General features: G+C 43.4%; 1 protein-coding gene across 1 annotated transcript; it reads left to right on the forward strand.

Moving 5' to 3' along the window:
- Positions 1 to 4,152: 4,152 nt before the first annotated feature.
- Positions 4,153 to 13,825, forward strand: Ptger2 (prostaglandin E receptor 2). Its single transcript, XM_027389308.2, has 2 exons — positions 4,153 to 4,995; positions 13,580 to 13,825. The coding sequence occupies exons 1-2, from the start codon at positions 4,153 to 4,155 to the stop codon at positions 13,823 to 13,825; spliced, it is 1,089 nt and encodes a 362-aa protein (XP_027245109.1).
- Positions 13,826 to 16,529: the final 2,704 nt, after the last annotated feature.

Genomic DNA, 16,529 nt, shown 5'->3' on the forward strand with positions numbered 1-16,529 from the left:
GTTTGCTAGAAGGAAGTAATGTGACATTTGTCTGGGGGTCACAGATGGTGTTCTTAGAATTCTCTTTAAAAAATTATTTAGACACGCAAAGAAATCATGAAGATGTAGGTAATACAAATAGAACCACGGAAGCATTGATGTTAGCTTTCTTCATGTAGATCGTGTAGTTCTCCTTTTCCTTCATGTTTATCTTTGCATCTTTTGAGGAATGACCAACAGAAAGTTTCTTGCCCTTGAGTTACAGATATGTAAAGGAAAAACATAAATTTTAGATTTCAAGTAATATGTATTAGTCAGAGTTCTTCAAAGAAATAGAACAAATAGTTTTGTGTCTCTCTGTGTATTTGTAGATAAACAATCACATGATACATGTTTTTTTTGTCAGTAGTGTACATCACACTTAAACTGCAAACCTGCCTAGCAACAACCTTCTCAGACTGTACCCCAGCCATTATCTTACACATAGCTCTCTCTCTATGTGTGTCTATTTGTAAAGCTGATGTTATAGCTAGAAGTCTCAAAACTGAAGAGTGGGGGTTTCAGATTCTAGTCAGCCTGAAGGCCTGAGAATCAGGAATGCAAAGGCAGATCAATGCCCCAGATCAAGCTGGGAATCAACCTTCCTCTATGTTTCTAGTTCTGTTCATCCACGAACAGACCAGATGAGGCCCACCCTCACTGGAGCAGATATCTGCGCTCATCAGTCCACAGGTGTGGTTATTAAATTCTTAGAACACCCTTCCAGATGTGGTCAGACTGTTTAATCAGCTCCTGGGCACCTCATGTTTGGTCAAGTTAACACAAAATTACTAATCACATGTTCCCCAAATACAATGCCCTCATAAACAGGAACTGAAAATTAACAAAGCTTTGTGGCTCAATTCTAGAAGTAAGGGCACTAGTGTGTTTTCTGTTAAGAAATTCTCTACTCTGGATAAACTGCCATAGAACTGAGATGCTGACATGACAGTCAGAGACAGGAAGAAGTCACTTTTAACTACAAGTTAAGACTTCTATTTACTGGAACCAATCTGACCTAGATCAGGAAATAGGGATGGCAAATTAACCATCTGGCCAGACTTCTGAAACACATAAACACAGTTGAACTGCTACCTCTCTCTGTCCAGTACTGGAATGAAACAAACAAGCAAAAATGGTAACTTGAGTATGTAGCAACTGAAAGCATGCAGTCCAGTAGGGTTAACTGGTAAGATATGAGCTCCCAAGAATTAGAAGACCCAGCTCTGGTCTTTTTGTGACAAATCTGCCCATAAGTAAGGATTACTCAGTGAGAGCAAAGCCATCTGTACTGTAGAAAAACTCCATTGCACCTGAGATCAGGGAATTTCCTGCTCAAATGTTTGTATTAACCTCATTTCCCAGATTCCTACTGGTTTCTTCCCCCAGGTTTACCCAAGGCTGCCCCACATGCATGGGTGCATACCTTAGGGTCTGGGGGCTTTCTTTAGGAAAGGATGTGAACAGAGCTTGGTCATCAGAAACTAGATTGTCCACATACCTCTGTGAGAATCTTTTCACAGTATACAACCGAGTAGGGGTGGAGACTAGCAAGTTACAGGCAAAGTGTGGGATTAGGATCTCCAGTTGTTCTCTGGCATCCACTAAACTCATCCAAGTCCTGCCACCATGTACTTATCTAGTGAAAACCTATAGGCAAATATACAGAAATAGTGCAACAAGAGGCTTTGGTTACAAACAGATTATGAAAACAGAAAGTATGTAAAAAGCATTTGGAAAATAAACACAGTGAAAAACACTGCAGCAGAATCATGTTGATTCTTCTCATTTGCCCAACTGCTTGGGACAAGATTGAGATGCGGAATAGTCCATTTTGGGTGACTGGGTTGAGGGTACCACTAGCCTGCAGTTTACAGCCTGAAAGAAAACTAGTGGAGTTTTGACACCCACTCCCTCCATGCCCTATGAAGTTTAGCAATGGAGTGAATAGCTGCTTCTGTGCAAAAATGAGTCTGTAGGGTTTGCAACTAAGTTTTGCTTGCCTGATGAAAGAGACATCTTGATAGAGAGAGCCATTATGGGATTAGAGAGAAACTTGGTTCTAGGGAAACTTCCAGGAATCCACAAGGATGACCCCAGCTAAGACTCCTAGCAATAGTGGTGAATAAAAGAACTGAACTGGCCTTCTCCTGTAATCAGACTGGTGACTAGACTAATTGTCATCAGAGAGCCTTCATCCAGTAACTGATAAAAGCAAACGCAGAGATCCACAGCCAAGCACTGGACCAAGCTCCTAGAATCCAGTTGAAGAGAGGGTGAAGGATTTATATGAGCAAGGGGGATCAAGATCATGATGGGGAAACCAACAGGGACAGCTGACCTGAGCTAGTGGAAGCTCCTGGCCTCTAGACTGACAGCTGGGGAACCTGCATGGGTGGGTGATAGTTGTGTGGCTTGATCTGTTTGTGAAACTCCTGGCAGTGGGACTAGGATTTATCCCTGATGCATGAACTGGCTTTTTGGAGCCCATTCCCTATGGTGGGATACCTTGCTCAGCCTTGATGCAGAGGGGAGGGACTTGGTCCTACCTCAACTGGATATGCCAGGCTTAATTGACTCCCCATGGGAGGCCACACCCTCTCTGACGAGTGGATAGGAGGGTGGATAGGAGGTGGAAGGGGACAGAGGAGGGGGAACTGAACTTTGGCTGGTATGTAAAATGAAAAACCAAAAAAAAAAAAAAATTAAAAATCTTCTTGCCTTACTTTGTTAGAAAACCCTCTCTCTGTCCTCCAGTCCCCAAGCCAGAATCATGGTGAGCTGAATCACGGAAGCAAGATGTGCTCTGCAAGTAATGTTTCCTTTGCTTTTTCTTTTTACCAGGCTCCTGTGCAAACCTTTCTCAAAGCAGTCTCTTTTCCCACGTGAAATATGCTTTTCCAAGTAGCCTATAATTGCCTACATTGTCTGTCAAGCTGAATTTGAAAATTTCAAAACATCCATGCATTTTCACTCCTCTGTCACTATGACAACAGATGCCAAGCAACTATTTCTGTCTGCTCCATTGTGAAAGTGGGCAATTACCAGCACACTCCCAGGAATGAGTCTTTCCAATAGACCCTTATGGTTAACTGACTGTGAAAAGATGAATGAACGCCTAAACAACCTATCAACAGTTTCTTCAAGATTGAGCTTGAGTAGACAACATTAAAGAGCAGTTGTTTTCGATCTGTGGCCACAAGCATGACTCTAGACTATTACAAGAACCGTTCCTGTTTTGTTTTGTTTAGGTTGTTTGAGCAAGTGGTCATGTGTTAGTGTTGACATAGGAAAAAATGAAATGCTCGTAACTGAATCAAAGCAACTAACTGTACATCAGGCGGCTCTCGGTGTGTACATGGTCCCATTCCTTGGATGGACAGGCTTGCTTTCACTTCCTTCCGGTTTTTGTTTCACCCTTGTTGAATGTCTTCTTGGGAATGTTAAAAAAAGAAAGAAAAGAAAAACCACAACCTCTATCATATTGTTCTTACTTCAAGTTGTCTTGAAGTCTTAGTTCCTCTGTTCTCCACATCTCACAGGACTAGGTCCTCCCAAATTCAGTTTGGTGAGTTGGTTTGTTTTCCACTTACCCGCAGCCGCCTTACTACCCTGCAAGGGTTAAAGGCTTCGGAGCTGAAGTAAGACAGTCCTGCAACTTCCATCCTGGGTACCCCGCGGGAATGAAGACCCTACAGGCCAGCCTGTCACAGGGTGGATGCTGGGGCCCTCTTCTGGATCACAGCTAGTGTGTCTCTACAGCTCCCAGACAATGGAAGCTGCTAGCCTGGAAGCAACTACTGGACCCGCCTCCCGGACGGTGCGGGCGGTGGCAGGGGGGCGGGGGTGCTGCTCCTCTAAGCTCGGGCCAGCAGCTAGAGCTAGAGCCCGTGAGGCACAGAAGCCTCGAGGGTGACCCGAAGCTTCAGGGAAGTGGCCACTGGGCGCGCAGGCGGTAGACCCGAGCGAGGCTACCCTTGGAACTTGGAGCGAGCTGGGGGCCGGAAGGGAGCTCTGGATTTCGGTCCCTCTGCTTTCCCCTTCTGTGTCTGGGAGCGCTGTGACCTTCAGACCCTCCTGCTGTCAAGGTACCAGCCTAGAGGAGAGCGCATCTCTTCTTCCAAGCCCTACACCATGCACAATGCCTCCAATGACTCCGTGCGAGTGGAGGACTGCGAGAGTCGTCAGTGGCTTCCCTCGGGCGAAAGTCCAGCTATCAGCTCGGTGATGTTCTCGGCTGGGGTTGTGGGGAACCTTATCGCGCTGGCGCTGCTAGCGCGCCGTTGGCGCGGGGACACGGGATGCAGTGCGGGCAGCAGAACCTCCATCTCCTTGTTCCACGTGCTAGTGACAGAGCTGGTGCTCACCGACCTGCTTGGGACCTGCCTCATCAGCCCCGTGGTGCTAGCTTCCTATGCGCGGAACCAGACCCTGGTGGCCCTGGCTCCCAAAAGCCGCGTTTGTACCTATTTCGCCTTCACTATGACCTTCTTCAGTCTGGCCACGATGCTCATGCTCTTCGCCATGGCCCTGGAGCGCTACCTCTCCATCGGGCACCCTTACTTCTACCGACGTCGTTTCTCGCGTCGCGGGGGCCTGGCGGTACTGCCCGCCATCTACGCGGTCTCCTTGCTCTTCTGTTCCCTGCCGCTGCTCAACTACGGGGAGTACGTCCAATACTGTCCCGGGACGTGGTGCTTTATCCGGCACGGGCGGACTGCATACCTGCAGCTGTACGCCACGGTGCTGTTGCTGCTCATCTTGGCGGTGCTCGCCTGCAACTTCAGCGTCATCCTTAATCTCGTCCGTATGCACCGTCGGAGCAAAAGAAGCCGCTGTGGATCATCCAGCGGTGGCCCGGGGGGTCCTGGGTCACGCAGGAGAGGAGAAAGGACTTCGATGGCAGAGGAGGCGGACCACCTCATTCTCCTGGCCATTATGACCATCACCTTCGCCATCTGCTCCTTGCCTTTCACAGTAAGTCACTCGTTTCTTTCCACAGCCCAGCCACATGCAGCTTTCTCAAACTCCTTTCACCCCACCCTTTCCACGTCCGGGCACATATTGGCAACTTGAAGAAAAAAATGCCCTAGCTTATAAAGGTCTGTTGCTTTCGCTGCTTTTCCTTTTCACCTTTACTCACTTCCTTCCGCCCCCAGCCTTTGCTAATGAACGTTGCTAAGTTAGCACTTCTTCTATGCTCTACAGGAACTTTCTCCATGGAGTCCAGTTTGCTGGCCTTAAAGCCCCTGTCCCCTGGTGCTTTCATTTCTCCTGGCCAAAATGTACATGCTGACCCACAGCATTCAGGGGGTTCTGGGTGTAGAAGTTTTACGGTCTCTTTCATTTGACTTTAAATTTAAAAATGTAGTTGACAGGCTCACCGGTTTACATATTAGAGTACAAGTCTGTGTGGTCGTGAAAACGAGAGGAAAGGACCAACTGTCGCGTGCTGTTTTTGTCATCTCTCACAGGAGACACTTGTAACCTCTTATAAAATATCTCTTGATGTCACTGCCAGGAATACACAAAGACGCTCTCCGTTCTGTAGCTGTTCCCTTTGTGAGCAGGAAGATATGTATAGTAACAGCTGGTATATCTCAGGGAAGCAGGGAAGGCTGCCTGAGAAACGAGGCAGGGCCAGGGTAGAAGCGTGAGTGCTGCCCAGTTAGAGGGACCATTAGCTCTGAATAAAGTAGTTCTAAAATAGACCCTGAGCTCCTAAAGTCTAATGTGGAAGCAGAGTCAAAGTTGGGGCCTTCTGGCCTCTCACAGAAAGCTGTAAACTGGAGATTTGGAAAAGGATGACATGGATGCTGGCTAATGGAAGCTCTCACTTGTAGAAGCTGCAGAAACAGCTCTTTCCTGTCTTCTGCCCTCATCAGTGCTTCTGATTGGTGTCTTCTACACATCCTCAAGGACAGCAAGAGATTCAGATATGAATCCCGCCCCCAAGGAACTCCCCCTTCTAGGCCATGTTATCTTTGCTCTGCTCCCCATTACCCTCACATTTATACCTCTCCTCTGTCATGGGAGAACATGGTCTGAATTGGTAAGTTATACTTAGTGGGGAATGAGATAGAGCTGGTCAGGGTGCCCTCTTAAATAATGAATTAGGCTGTGGAAGATGGCATTTCCCTGGGCACCCAGCAATAGACTTTGTGTTGTGGAATGTTGTGATTTAGAAACCAACATGGCTCCTATGTTTAGCTTTATGGGAAGAGTGTTTTTTGTTTGAGGCCATTTCCTTTTTTTTTTTTTTTCTCAGAATAGCAAGAACGGTTTTCTATGTTTTTCAAAAGTGTGTCAGATCTCTAGCAGCAAGGAGTAGCATTAATGGCCAGAGCTGGTGAGACCCCAGTCATTTCTGCAGCTCTCTGGCTGTGGAGGAAGATGGGACTTAGGAAATCCAGAATTAGTAATGAACTGCTAATGCCAGCCATCATCCCAGGTTATGAGCAGAGAGGAATCCTTCCTTCTAGGATATCTGTCAGTCTAGGGCCTCCAACGTTCAGGAAATAAAACTCTCAAAATTAGGGGGGTGAGAGAATGCCCAACACAATGAGATGGAGTCAATTCAGCCTGATGTATCGTTGTGGTGACACCCAAAAGACTTAGGGTTCTGAGTGTTAATTTTTACAGCAAATCATTATTTTCATAGTAACCTCCAAGATGTATCCAGTTGTGCAGATGAGTCAAGTAACTTTGTCCTGAGCCTGCAGCTAGGGGGTGGTAGAGCCAGCATGGAAAGTGCTGAAGCACTGAGACCATTATGTATGAATAGCAATAATGTCTGAAAGAAATGTCCTCATTCCAAGAGTAACATGGGAGAAGATCCAATTATGGTTTTCCAAAGAATTGTGAGAGTATTATAAATATTCGGACCACCTTGTCTCTTCATGCCCACTTACTAGCTTTAAAAATGAAACAGCATGGCCGGGTGGTGGTGGCACATGCCTTTAATCCCAGCGCTCGTGAGGCAGAGGCAGATGGATCTACAAGAGCCAGTTCCAGGACAGTCTCCAAAGCTACACAGAGAAACCCTGCCTTGAAAAACAAAAAAATAAATAAATAATAAAACAGCATGTAAGCACTGTTTTGTTTTGTTTTGTTTTGTTTTCCATGTTAGCACAATCATGTTGCTTCATTTTCCTTCTCCACAGTCCTGTGAAATGCAAGCCTGGGACTGAGATTTTAGGAGATTGGCTAGTGTAAATGCTACTCTAAATTAAGAAATAATCAGATTGCCCCTCACATAAAACCTTCCTTTGATTTCTTTGGTGATTAAAAATGCAAGTGGTGTGTAGGAAATGACATTACTTTGGCTGTCCAATATGAAATCATGCATGAGACCAACAACATATTCCAAACTGTTTATTCACTAAATGAGTATTGTATAAATTAATAGATTCCTCCTTATGTTAATCAGCTGTTGTCATCATTTCATGGTGATAAATAGAAGCTGTTTTTCTTCCCCAAATGGAACAGAACACAGGAAACATATAAGCCTCCCATTCTTGTTTCAAATACTGTTTGTGCCTCAATTTTCAACCTACATCCAGCCACTTTCTCAGCACTTTGCTAATTGTGGTTAGCTTCTGGTTGTTTTAAACTGTTTTTGACATGCCATTAGGATAAAGTGTTTATCCATTTTATTCACTCCTGAAATTTCAAGAGCCTACCATTGGCTCACTCTAGAAATATCTTCATCTTTACACATTCTCCAGGGTTAGAATTTCTAAGTAAATCTGATTAGTGGAAATCTGATCTTTACACTATAGAAAAAATGAAGCAAACAATCCTGGTATTTCCAGTTTGTTATTGGTTTTCTTGTGTAAAATGTCATGTAACTAGGTGGTGAAAATCTGGAATGAAATTAGCCAGTCACAAGAATATAAACTATAAAAATTCAGGTAACGATGAAAGAGAAACCTAGAAATCTCTTGGTGCCCACAGAGAACTTAATGTGGTGGTATATAAGTGGATGTCCATGAACAACTGGAATGCCCTTTATCATTGAGACATCATTAGTGATGTGTTTGACAATTGTTGGGACTATTTAAATACACATTTCCTTTTCAGAGAACGTTCCTGTGTATATGTGTTTTCATCTGACATCTTCTGCTTTACTGATTTGCTATTCTTCAGTGGTGACTGTAAATATAGGCACAGTTATGATGGTTTTTAAATGCAATCTGTAAGAAGAATCATGTTTTTCCCAACAGAGAATTAGAGTTTTATATCTACATTTTCAGCTAGTTGTATCTTCACTCTTACTTCAGGCCAGGACCCCAGCTTTACAAAACAACTACAACAAAAACCCATATTATCACAGCTTTTTAAGATCGCTTCCTTCTTCTTTCAAATATCAACAGCCCATCACAGAATGAACTTAAAAACAAATAGATACCATGATTCAAGAACGCAATCAACAGATCTTTTTCCAGGTAGTGGCTTAACTCTCAGTTAATATATAACATGCTCTGTTCACTTGGCCTCTTCTGTCCCCTGTTTTGGGTTTCTGACCACCAGTCCCCATCCAGATCTTGAACCAAAGTCTATTGCACCTCCACCACATCACTAGAGTTCACCAAACTCCATCTCTCTGACAGCATTTTGCTACCTAAAACTGTTCCCTAAATTGAAAATAGGACTATGCACTCTGAGATTCGGATATGTGTGTAATATGAAGAGCTAGAAAAAAAAAAGAGCATTTAGGGAAGGCTCAAACTTAGTGTGACAAGGGGTGTTGACTTCTGCTCCATGGGTAATACGAGTGTTGCTGTCTGGGGCCTTGTCTGAGTGTGTTTACTCTGCCAGATAGGGAATTAAAAGGCAGGGAGGATCTCCAGTGTAACAGATAGCAATAGGGAAAAGTCTCGGACACAGCAGACAGAGTCAACAGGTGAAGAAAGGCATTTATTAGAGGAGAGGAAATACATGTACAGCAGGTACACAGAGAGAAATACACAGCAGAGGCGGGCTGGGGAAGCTGAAGTCCCACCTCTCCTGAAAGGTAGGCTGGGCTTAAGGGTCTGTGAGGAGTCTTCCTGCCCCAGTTTAGTGTTGGTCAGTCTGGACAAAGACAGAGAGAATGATAGGTCTACAAGTTTGAGGTAAATGTGCCCTGATCCAGCCTTGAACTTGTCTTGCTGGTTCACCAGTGGGGCTAGGGTAGTGGGGGAGGGACCACCAGGGAGAGGGGCAATTAGTGGGAGAAAAAGACAGGTCTTTAAGGTCTTTGTCTTCAGTCAGGAATATGAAGAAAAAGTTGGAAGTTTGCCAACTTTATTATTTGTTTGTGGCTCCTCTCCCTATCTGTCTACTTATCAGAGATCTGGATGGCCCCCTCCTAGCCTTCCACACTGATCACTCCAAAGCCATCTGGGTGGATGAATACTCAGAGCCACCGTCCTGGACCGTATCAACCCAGAGCTATAGACTTAGCACTCTGATGCCATTGACGTCCTTGAGATGCACAATGCCAAGGCCGTGCTCATGCTGGAGCCATGTCAATGCAAAGTGGGCTTCAGTTTCTTTGTACCACAGACATGTTTGGGGAGAAAGGATTTCTTTAAGCATGCCCACCACCACCACCACCATCATCACGACAACAACAAAAACAACTAATTGGGAGTTAATTGTGCAAGGCCTATAGCTAGGACACCACCACATCTTTCAGAAGGCAGATGAACACAGTAAGTGCTGTGTTCAAGTTAGTGTTGGTCAGTATTGGTGAAGAAAGCCCCAGGGAGAGCCAAAGAGCAACTTTGTAAAGTGTCCACAGTTTTTCCATCTCTAAACGGAAGAGTGACAGCTGCAGACCATCATGACACCCTCAAACAGAAGTGTCTGCGCATCTCCAGTTCAGGTAGTCACTTGTGAATTTCATATGGTGCTTTGTGTCAAAGGTTTGCATACACCTGTTAGGATCCTGCCTAGGGACTGACATCAAAGTTGGAGCTCCACCACTGCAGTTTGACTCCTTAGGCAAAGTAACTTAGTCTTTTAAACCTTGGCTTCCTTCTCTCTGAAATGAGTCTGCACTCCTGTGGGGAGGTTATTAGACTCCCGGAAGCCCATGCCTTAACCAGGACTGAATACATCAAAGAAACAAGGCAACTGAATGTTTTAAATCTCCCTCCCTCACCCCAAGGATTTCATTGATGAGCCAAATGAAGTGCTCATTCACTCTAGAATTCTAAAACCGCTTTGTATGGCATTAAAGATAGGAGAATAGTTAAATGATAAACCCTGGCCACTGCCAAGATGAAGCTTTCCATGGGTGGCTGCCTCAGACATGGCTGAAATAGCAGATTCCCAACTGTTTCCCATCTGTGTCATTCCATAAGTATTACAGCTCTGTAGTCTTTGCAAACCTGGGGCAGGGGGTGTCAAGCAGTTAACTCACTGGACACATTAGACTAATACCTGGTACTTTTCTCATAGCAAGTATATTGGTAGTGTACTCCAGAAGGCACATGCATTCCCACAAACCACTGAATTTAAATTTTAGAACATCACCAAAGCATCACTAATGAATACCTGTGTCTCTCACAGGTCAGCTGTTTTTTAACAACTGAGGATCAGCCATAGGGAGGGAGGAAGTGCCAGTGCATAGAGGTCCACACTTGGAGTTTCAAAGCAGGTGGTGGTAATAGGTACTGTTTTTCACATTAAAATCAGTCAAGTGCATTTCCAAGAGGAAATTGATGAGAAATCCAGACAGGGCCAGTACTCAGGTCAGGATGAAGAAGAGGCAGAGGGATGGCAGAGTCTGAGCTGCAGCCTTTATTGGGATTTCTGCAAGAAAGGCATGTCAAGGCGAAAGGATTGGGATTGGCAAACTTGGGTAATTATGGCAGGCCATCAACTACAGGGCAGCCCTTATTTGCCTGGGAACAGGACCTTGGATCCTTAAGGAGAACATTTCTATGAGTTGTGGGGTCTACAGAAGAAATGTATGTCAGGACTGATTAGTAATGTGTGCAGCAAAGACATATTCTTCCTGGAGCCCTTTGTTGGTTGCAATAATTAGCCATCCCAAGGAGGGGCAGTCTCTCCCCAACTAGAGACTTTTAGATATCTAAACCTCATAAGAGGGTTGAGAATGTAGCTCGGTTTGTTTGCCAAGCATATGTGAGGCCCTCCGTTCAAGTGCCAGAACCATAAAGAAAAAAAAAACTCACATCATAAAATATCATGATGTATAAAAATTATAACTATAGAAGTTACATGGCAGTGTTAAATGCACTTAGTACCACTAAATTGTGCAGTTTGAAAGTGTTAAAAAATAATGTTGCATTTCATGTTATGTGGATTTCAGCACAACCTAAAAAACAAAAAGCATTGACTCCATAATGCAGAAGAGCAAATGTGGTATTGCAGTCAGAAGATAAGGACTGTAGGGGAGATGGGGGCAGAAGATGGATCCTACATAAAGAGCATCAAGGGTGTCTGAAGTTGACCTCTCTTCTAAATGTAAAAGAATTGCATCCTCTCCTACAGAGTAGTAGCTAGCTTCTGAAATGCATATTTTAACCAATTCTAAAATGTACCCACCATAATGGATGAAAAGGAAAAGAAACAGCACAGAGTTGTTCCAGCATTACCAGCACTCACTTCTCATTATCCTGGCACACTCTACAAGATCAGCAACTATGACGTAGGTTGTTCTGCACTGAAAACCTGACTCATCTTCATGAGTGGAGCTGGTGATGAGGGTGCTGATTCCTATCCACACTGCTTGCCTTGCATGTCCAACTCAGCATTGTTCTCCACTAAACCAGATCAGAGACAGCCATGACTCTACAACAAAGTGCTATTACTTACACGTACAGTGTGTGTGTGTGTGTGTGTGTGTGTGTGTGTGTGTGTGTGATGTATTTTAATTGATCCGAATTATGTACACTATTACTGAGTTTCTGCCTCCGAGCTGACCTCTTGAACACATCATACTGAATATTTTGCATCCAGAGGAATGTAGCAGACTAGAAAACTATTGCCCCATTGCATAACCCTACCTAACTCTTCTCTCCAAGGTCTGCAAAGCCCAAGCCCACCATCAATTCTTCTTTTTCCTTACTCATCTGCCAACTCTTTTCTCCATTCCTCATGCCAAGATCCTCTGGCATAAACACCTCTGGCTGCCAAACCTTCCCGCTATTGTCCTAACATAAGCAACCCGAACATGACTGCTTTTCTCTCTCCCTACAATTTGTTTGGTACATCCAGTTCCCAGATGCTGCAGAGTTAAGTACCAGGAAAAAGGGAAGGAATGAGTTATTTTGGGAAAAGAGTGTCAGGGAAGAAGTGGATAGCTTCCCTAAGTCATTGACTAGGGCAGAGGACCCCTGGAGAATTAAGAATTATGTGTTAGTTAGATGATGAGGTGTGATCCACATTCAATCTTCTCCTCTCTGTAGGCTGGAACTACGAGGTATAGATACCAAGTATGTACTGTTCCCTGCCAATCTGACCAAACTGCTGCACTGAGTCAGATTAGAGCAGCAGTACTGGTTTGAAAATGCTGATCCAAGTATAAGAATGCAGCTGTCCACATCCCAGAGATTAGGACATCACCCTGAAGGCCCCTGCTGTAATACTGCCCGGGGGGTAACACATACCGAGCACCATACCAGCACCAGAAGTCTTGGACTTGTACCCTTACTAGGCCTAAGCAGCCTTAGGTCTTTGGCAAGTGACCTCACTCTTCAGTACCTCTGTGTTCTCACTGGTGACATGAGGTCACAACTCACTTACTTTGGAGAGCATGTATTACAGGAGCACCATTGAAGAAGCTAACGTGTTGTTTCCCAGGACCCTGTGTAGGTGGTGTGATATCACCCTTACAGGCTCACAGTGTCTTGTCTCTGATAGATACCAGACTTACAGACAGAGTTAAATTCAAGCCAAAGCTTTCCAGGTGATTCGCTCCATTGCTCTCTCTTGATGAATCGTGATGGTCACATCAGGCCAGATATTTGGAAGGAAGTGTAACATGTTATTCTTAACATTCCTGAAACTCACTTCCTCATCTGTTACAGTTTCCATAGGACTAGGAAGAAAGCAGGTTCATGACCTGGTGTGTTTCACAACATGTATTTGGGGCTATTGATAAATTGGAGCTACAAATATTATCATTACTGCTGATGTTATTAAAATATTCTATTTGGCAAAGCACCGTGACTCACACCTGAAATCCTACCTCAGAGGTTATAAGCAGATCATGTAGTTGAGGTCAATTTGGGCTGTATAATGAGACCATATGAAGGGAAAACAGATTCTATTCTAGGTGCCAAGAAAAGTTGATTAATTTCCCTCCATTCCCAATGATAAGACTAGAAAGTTTTGTGTGATGCCAATGTTAATTGTAACCCTTAGAGTACTTGTTTTCATTAAGTTCACAGGAAAATGATTGTTATGATTTATGTAGATTTTTGGCAGCCACCCTTCCATTGCCACTACCACACAAAACAAGGCTAACTCTCAAGAGGTGACACATTTAAGTCAGCTTGCTTACAATGTAGAACTAACATCATTTCCTCTCTGTTTCTTTCAGATCTTTGCTTATATGAATGAAACCTCTTCCCGAAAGGAAAAGTTGGACCTCCAAGCTCTTAGATTTTTATCAATCAACTCTATAATTGACCCTTGGGTCTTTGCCATCCTTAGGCCACCGGTCCTGAGACTAATGCGTTCAGTCCTCTGTTTTCGGACTTCAGTGAGAACGCAAGAAGCTTCACGGACTTCTTGTTCTACCCAGTCCAGTTCCAGCAAACAGACTGACCTTTGTGGACAGTTGTGAGGACACGCTTCATGAGAGGGCCTCTGCAAAAGCCTTTAAGTGGTTCCTGGTTGAAACATAAAGAGCTGCCATATAAACCAAATGAACTGCCCTGCTAAAGCAAAGGTTTGACAGCAGATGTAATGACAAGACCCTTCAGGGGTGGTTTCAGAAGGCTGTCTAGAGCCCGTGTTATGTGGCCTTTGAAGGACAACCAGCTGTGTCTAAGACCTGGTTGATTTACGCCTTCCTGCTGAATGACAAAGCATGTGGTTTTGTAAATTTGTTTAAAGCTCTACATGGTTACTGTCTCCTGTTTTAAATTTCGATGCCACTGCTGTTATAAATGCAGTGTGCAGTCAGGCCAAATGAAAACTCATTCTCTAGGCAGTCAGTTCGTGCAAGCGATGAAGCAATTGAGGCAGACAAGTCGCTGCCCTGTGATTGCTTAATGGACTCTTTATTTGGACCATGAAGCTGTAAGTCATTGGTCCCTTTTACTGTAACGTTTGTGCATGTGGGAGTCCTCTCCAGTCACAACTGTGCCACCCTGAGAGGGCTGCACTGATTTGGTTAATGCCAGTTTGGTTCACCCTTCCCTTAGGAGCCTTGTCCTGTTGTCCGGTTATTTATTCTGTGTTGTCTATTGTGGTGATGCTACTGAAGAAGATCAGAAATTTCCTTCTCAAAAAGAAGTAATAAAAAATTAATTCTAATGAATGCTCTGCATTTTTTTTGTCAGGGAAGCTTTTTCTCAGTTGTATCTGAGGTCAGATTTTACAATCAAAATCCAAAATATCAAGTCCATTCTTCAGGTATACTGGAATCCTTCTGGTGTTGAGACTAGGGACATGACTAACATATACATATACTTCACAAGATGAATGTGTCACAGCAAATTCTTCGGTCTGTATTTTTATTTAAGGAACACACTTTGACTCATACTACAGAAGAAATCATGTGAGTCATATCTTAATGTATTTCCAAACATTTGGCGTGGTGTAAACTCAGTATTAAAGTATTTCAGTGAGCGTGTACATTTTAGTCAGAGTGATGGTGTAAACACATCTGAAATGCTACAAACTAAACTATAAAACAAAACTGGAAAGTAGAGGTCTTCGACGTACTTACTTCCCAAGAACCGTTTGCAGTTACCGAAGATATGGCATCTTTTATTAAAATTTTATTTTATTGAGCTATACATTTTCCCCACTTCCCTTCTCTCCTCCCCTGTTCCATTCCACCCTCCCTGCTGCCCCCCCCACACACACACTTTGAATTTACTCATGAGATTTTGTCTTTTTTCCCTTCCTAGGCCGATCCATGTATGTCTCTCTTAGGGTCCTCTTTATTACCTAGTTTCTCTGGGGTTGTGGCCTGTAGGCTGGTTATCCTTAGCTTTAAGACATGGCATCTTTTAAGTGAAATGAAAGTTGAAAAACTAGAATTAATTTTTGGCAAGTTATTAAAATGTGCATTTGTTGTAAATTAAAGTTTTAAGATAATCAGTGGGGTTCTTGATATTCGAAAACAGTTTTGCTTTCAGTTTTCAGTCTTCTAACATGGTCAATAGAATACTATAACCACCTTATTTGAGGGCAGATAAAATAGGATAGCTGTTATTTCGTAAAATTTAGTTGTTTCTCAAGTCTCACTGTTTACTCAGAGCTGTTTTCTATATTTAGCTATCAAACTTGGTGATCATTTAGAATGACTCCAAATATCTAAGCTTCTCTGATACAAATTGTCTGTGTCAAATCAGCTCTTATTTTTAAAAGAATAACTAAATGATTCATATTTGTATAAATTTAAGAGTGACAAAGCTTGACAACTAAAATCTAGGCAGGTATAAATAAATACACCCCTCCACCCAGTGTTTCCTGCCAAGAAATTACACCCAGGGGAACAATGAGCCCTGTGGTGTGATCCTCAAACATAAAATTCTGGTTATTTTGAATCTGAAATTTTGACTCCTTTTATCAGATGACTTCGTAAAATCTCAGAATGAAAAATTATTAACTACAGTGTAAATGGAGTTCTTCAGACCTCCAGATCTCTATGGTTAGCTAGTGACAAGCTCCATTCTCTAACCTTCAGACAGGCTTTATTTGTACAAGCAAGCTATCACCACATTACAGTCTTTCAAGTGACACTGTGCCCCTGCACCCATTCCAGAACAATGCCTGAGAATTTTTTTTTAAGCAGACATGTTACAAAATTATACACTTGGGAGCTCACAGAATCATAATGTAAGACACTTAAATTATGTATTTATTACCATTATTATGGCCAATTTTGAGCATGCATGCATGCATTTTTTGTATATGTACATGCACAACGGACACATTTGAGTGAAGGCTAAGGGAATCACCCTTCATGGATCTTCTACTTTATTTTTTTGAGGTAGCCTCTTTCAATCAAATGAAAATCTCACCAGTATGATGAGTCTAGCTAGCTAGCTAACCAGCTTGCTCTGGAGGTCCTCTGTCTCTTCCAGCCCAGATATTGTGTGTTCTGGGCACCCAAACTCTAGTCCTCATGTTTGTACAGAACGGGTTAGCCACTGGGTCATTTCTTCAGTTCTAGTGAGCCATTTATTTAAGAACCAGTCAGTCTCCAGGACTCCATTTCTTTATGTGCTTCTGTTATTTGCATGTTGGTGACTAAGTTCTGTTGCTTCATTTGCAGCAATTTATACCTAGAAGAAACTGAATGCCAAAATTTT

Source organism: Cricetulus griseus, assembly GCF_003668045.3.
Source record: "Cricetulus griseus strain 17A/GY chromosome 1 unlocalized genomic scaffold, alternate assembly CriGri-PICRH-1.0 chr1_1, whole genome shotgun sequence".
In the NCBI taxonomy this organism is placed as follows: domain Eukaryota; kingdom Metazoa; phylum Chordata; class Mammalia; order Rodentia; family Cricetidae; genus Cricetulus; species Cricetulus griseus.